This window comes from Sardina pilchardus, chromosome 8 (assembly GCF_963854185.1).
Source record: "Sardina pilchardus chromosome 8, fSarPil1.1, whole genome shotgun sequence".
In the NCBI taxonomy this organism is placed as follows: Eukaryota; Metazoa; Chordata; class Actinopteri; order Clupeiformes; family Clupeidae; genus Sardina; species Sardina pilchardus.
Genome location: NC_085001.1, coordinates 629,243 through 633,996, shown reverse-complemented (window position 1 = coordinate 633,996; position 4,754 = coordinate 629,243). Strand labels below are relative to the sequence as shown.

Genomic DNA, 4,754 nt, shown 5'->3' with positions numbered 1-4,754 from the left:
CGCAGCGCCTACAGCCCAGGAGAGTGCAGCTGGAGCAGAGAGCACCACAGAGACACAGCAGGACCTGCAGGCAGAGAGCAACACAGAATGCAGAGGAGGAGGAGGAGGAGGTGGAGGAGGTGGTGATGGAGGAGGAGGAGGAGGAAGAGACGGAGTGGGAGATGGGAGAGGAGGTGATGGGGGAGCAGAAGAAGGAAGAAGAGCAGAAGGAGGAGAAGGTAGAGTAGGAGGTGATGGAGCAGGAGGAGGTGATGGAGCAGGAGGAGCAGGAGGAGCAGGAGGAGGTGATGGAGCAGGAGGAGCAGGAGGAGCAGGAGGAACAGGAGGAGGTGATGGAGCAGGAGGAGGTGATGGAGCAGGAGGAGCAGGAGGAGGTGCTAGAGGGGAAGAGGAGGTGCTGCGGAGTGTGGAGGTTCTCCTGCAGGAGCTGAAGGAGGAGTTGATACGGCTGCGTCTGGATAATCAGGTGGCACTGGCAGCCCTAGAGGTGCGCCTCACCCACAGCCTTCATGCCAGCCTCCACACCCATGCCAACCTCCACACCCATGCCAACCATGCCAACCTCCACACCCATGCCAACCATGCCAACCTCCACACCCATGCCAACCATGCCAACCTCCATGCCCACACCCATGCCAACCTCCACACCCATGCCAACGCCAGCCTCTCCAAGCTGCCGGCGCCCCCAGACGTGTCCAGTGCGGCGGGAGGTGCGGAGAGGAGGCCCAGACCCCCGGTGGTCATGACGGGCGCTGCGCTGCCCAGGAGGCGTGGCCTCTACCGCACGCTGACCGCCCTGGGCACGCCCAGCTGCCCCCCCCCAGCGCCCGCCCTGGCACCGCGCTCGCGCTCAGAGCCGCTGGGGGGGCGCAGGACTCTCGGCCGACGCCAGAGCACCGCGGGAGACGACACTGCTCCTCTTCCTCCTCTTCCTCCTCCTCCTCCTCCACCGCAGCGCGCCAGGAAGCCGCTGCGCACCAAAGCACGGCTGGCCAAAGCGCCGCATTGACACCACTAACTTGCCCCCCCCCCTGGCCCCCCCGCCCACCCCTGCCCACCCCCTGCTCCTGCTCCATCACCCCTGCCCACCCCCCCCCACCAGGACAAACGCAGGCCAGCCAACCAGACATGGAGACATCAGAAACCATGGAGACGTCAGAAACTTGTGAAGGCAAAGATACTTTGTTGCAGTTCATGTATATGCGTGAAGAGGCGTGTCACTGACGTATTCATCGTCTCATCAGGTTCCTCTCCACAGGTGCAGAACATCAAGCACCTTGATTATCAACGCAATTATAAACAGTTGCTTGATTAATACACCTGTGAATAGGGACCTGATGAATTGATGATGTTCCAAAATCATCGTGACGCTCTTTCAAGCCTTCTGATAACATTTATTAATTCTAATATGGAAAAGAACACACACAAAGCATGTAAACTTTCAAGGAATTGAATAAAAACATCAATGGAATAATGAAAATATGTCACTGATCTCATTAAGTTACCCCAGTGCCACCTGATCGTCGTTAGCTTTACATAGCAGGATTTGGTTCAGCTGGCCGGTGAATGTGTTGTCAAGGCAGAGCGTACATAGCAACCAGCCAACAGCAGCAGAATAAATAACAGGGGCACACCTGATATAGAGTCGATTTCAGACTGCAGGTGAATCTGATTCAAATCTGAGTCCTTCTCATATTTTTGGGGGGCTGACTGTCCACACTGTTTTTAGCAAGTGTCCAAATCAGATATGGCTCTGTTCAGACTGGGCTACATTATTAACCGATCTGACAGGTTGCTGTAGCAACAAAAACAGACATGTCTGCCATCAGGAGGAATCAGATTTGAATCCGATTCGTCTGCAGTCTGAACGCAGCCTTTAGGATTTAGCCTATCTGTGCACTTAACACAGGTGATCTCACCAATTAACTAGCTAATTAGCACTAATTAGCACTAACTAGCTGGCTGCCTGGCTGAAAAGTTGTGCTAATTAGAATAAAAAACTGTAAATGTCCTATTCCAACAATGCTGCCGTTACCCATCGAGGGACTAAACCCCAGATGGTCAGGGCTTTCTGAACGAGATTGAAATGTTTTCACCTTAGAGACAGTAAACGCTTTTATGTGTGTACAGGATACAACACACGCGCACACACACACACACACACACACACACACATACACACACACACACAGGACACATTTGACTAAAGTAAATGATTTTTATCCATATGTGTGTACAGGATACAACAAACACACACACAACACGTTTGAGTAAAGTAAATGTTTTTATCTATATCGGTGGACAGCACTTTAAGGTCAGTAGCAGGATGGGTGGGGGGGGGGGGGGGGTCACCAGGCCGTGGTCAGCAGGATGGGGGGGGGGGGGGGGGGGGGGGGTCACCAGGCCGTGGTCAGCAGGATGGGGGGGGGGGGGGGGGGTCACCAGGCCGTGGTCAGCAGGATGGGGGGGTCACCAGGCCATGGTCAGCAGGATGGGGGGGGGGGGGTCAGCAGGATGGGGGGGGGGGGGTCACCAGGCCGTGGTCAGCAGGATGGGGGGGGGGGGTCACCAGGCCGTGGTCAGCAGGATGGGGGTGGGGGGGGGGGGTCACCAGGCCGTGGTCAGCAGGAGGGCCCCCAGGGCGGCGAGGAGGGCGGTGTGTGTGTGTGTGTGTGTGGCGGAGTGTGTGTGGGGGGCAGCGGAGGTGAAGGGGATGCTGGCGTTGGGACTGGCCTCCAGCACGCGCATGAACAGAGAGTGGATGTGCCGGTAGTTCATCACCTGCAGCTTAGGCTCCTCCCCCTCCTCCCACTCATGATAGTACACCGACGACACGAAGCGGTCATACTGCAGTGGGGTGTGTGTGTGTGTGTGTGTGTGTGTGTGTGTGTGTGAGAGAGAGAAAGACAGGGGGAAGACAGCGTGCAATAGAAAGATTTATATCAGCTTTTATAACACATATTTCATTATGCACACATATACACACACACACACACACACACACATTCACACTCAGGCTACGTTCACACATACACAGGTATTTTGATAAACAAATATTTCCTTCCCTCCAATTTCAAAACACTAACTCGTCTATATGCCATCAAGAGCACGCCAAACCGGTAGGTAGAAGTGTAACGAGCCCACGTTAGCCAAACAGAATCACGAAAATAGCAACAACATCAATAAATCACTTCCTCTGTTTCGTTTCATCTCATCTGTATTTGCAAATGCAAAAAACGAAAAGGGTTGGCACCACCATTTTGCGACTGCCACTCTGAATGCATCCACGATCACCACAGCCAAATGAAAATGTGACCCTGCACAGCAGAATCAGTCCCTTGTCGCACAATAATATTTTGAGAAAATCCACAATAAACAAACTCACGGGTTAAAATGTTGAATGTCACGTTTTCGGATAATTCGATAGTAGTCTACAATTTCATATTGTGAACTCATTTCACGGAAAAACATTCGTTTAGACTGTTCAACCCGGTGAAGATTCAACACATTAGCAGTCACTCCCATTTTCCACGCCGCCTTAAAAAGTTGAACTACCATTTACAAGTAGTTTTATCTCTTTGTATTAATTTGTCCTGTTATTGACGTAATGCGCGTCATTGACAAAATGCGCAACCAGATATTTGAATATACTATATAGTAGTCGAATCTATTAGAGCGAAAATTCAAACGTCATTTTTGAGCAATTTTGACAGCCCTAACACCCACACACTCTCTCTCTCATTCAGACACACACACACACACACACACACACACACACACACACACACACACACACACACACACACCTGTTTAAGGCTGATGTAGATTGGCTCTTCAAAAACTGCCCACTCAACGCCAAATAAGCAGTCTGGGAAAGTGAGGCTTCCTTGGTATCGGTAGAACTTGGAGATGTCATCGGGCAGTAGGTCACGGAGGGCGAAAGGATTAAGGAATGCTTCATCTCCTAACAAACACACAAGGGGACGTTGGCTTAGACCTCTTAGATCTAAATTGTCCCAATGGTGGGATAATTGACTCAGTTTTGTCAGTGCTGGCAAAATGGGATTGGACCCACTGGGCACTGGGGGGAATTAGACCCACTCAGGAATTCCGGACATTTCTGGTTCACTGAGTTCTATCAGTATGATATGGAACTATTGGTAACACTTTATTTGAAGGGGTCTACATAAGGGTGATATGTAACCTTCATAAAAATGACATTACACATACTTCTTTACGGTTTCCCGTAAACAAGTATAGTTAGCATGTCGGTTGGAGGGAATTTCCGTGTGACCCATCTTTCAGACCAGTTACAGCAAGTTGCAGGATGGCTAACGTCACAAAGTCTGCGCGCGAACGATGGGAAGTAAACGGAATTTGTTTCAGTCCCCTCCCATTGAGAACAACGGAGTCTGTTTGTCCATTTATTTTAGGTCTATGCTTTGACATGACAACTTGACATTAGCCAGTAAAATGTAACCTGTTTCCAATATTGTCATGACAACTTGACATATAACTGTTTGGCAAGACGGTTACATGAAAGCTAGATAGTAAACCAAACACATGGTAAAAGAGTGAAAATCAAAAAATAGAAAATAGACAATACAAGATTATATTTTTAAAAAAATTACAGAAAAAAAAAACACTCAACAGCAATATGTATTTCACACATAAAGGCAACTCATTGCACAAGGGGCATGAGATCTTGGACCCTGCATATTAATGCCTCCCATTTTTGCAGGGTGGATTCCTGG

At 50.2% G+C, this 4,754-nt stretch overlaps 1 protein-coding gene across 1 annotated transcript in view; it reads right to left on the bottom strand.

The window, feature by feature from the left end:
• Positions 1-2,607: 2,607 nt before the first annotated feature.
• The window catches only part of LOC134088346 (carbonic anhydrase 9-like), a 20,704-nt gene continuing 18,557 nt past the window's right edge, over positions 2,608-4,754 (bottom strand). The window contains exons 8-9 of the mRNA XM_062542264.1: positions 3,807-3,964; positions 2,608-2,847 (exon numbers count right to left, since the gene is read on the bottom strand). Of these exons, the coding sequence (XP_062398248.1) occupies positions 2,608-2,847; positions 3,807-3,964 (398 nt within the window). The remainder of the gene's footprint in view (positions 2,848-3,806; positions 3,965-4,754) is intronic.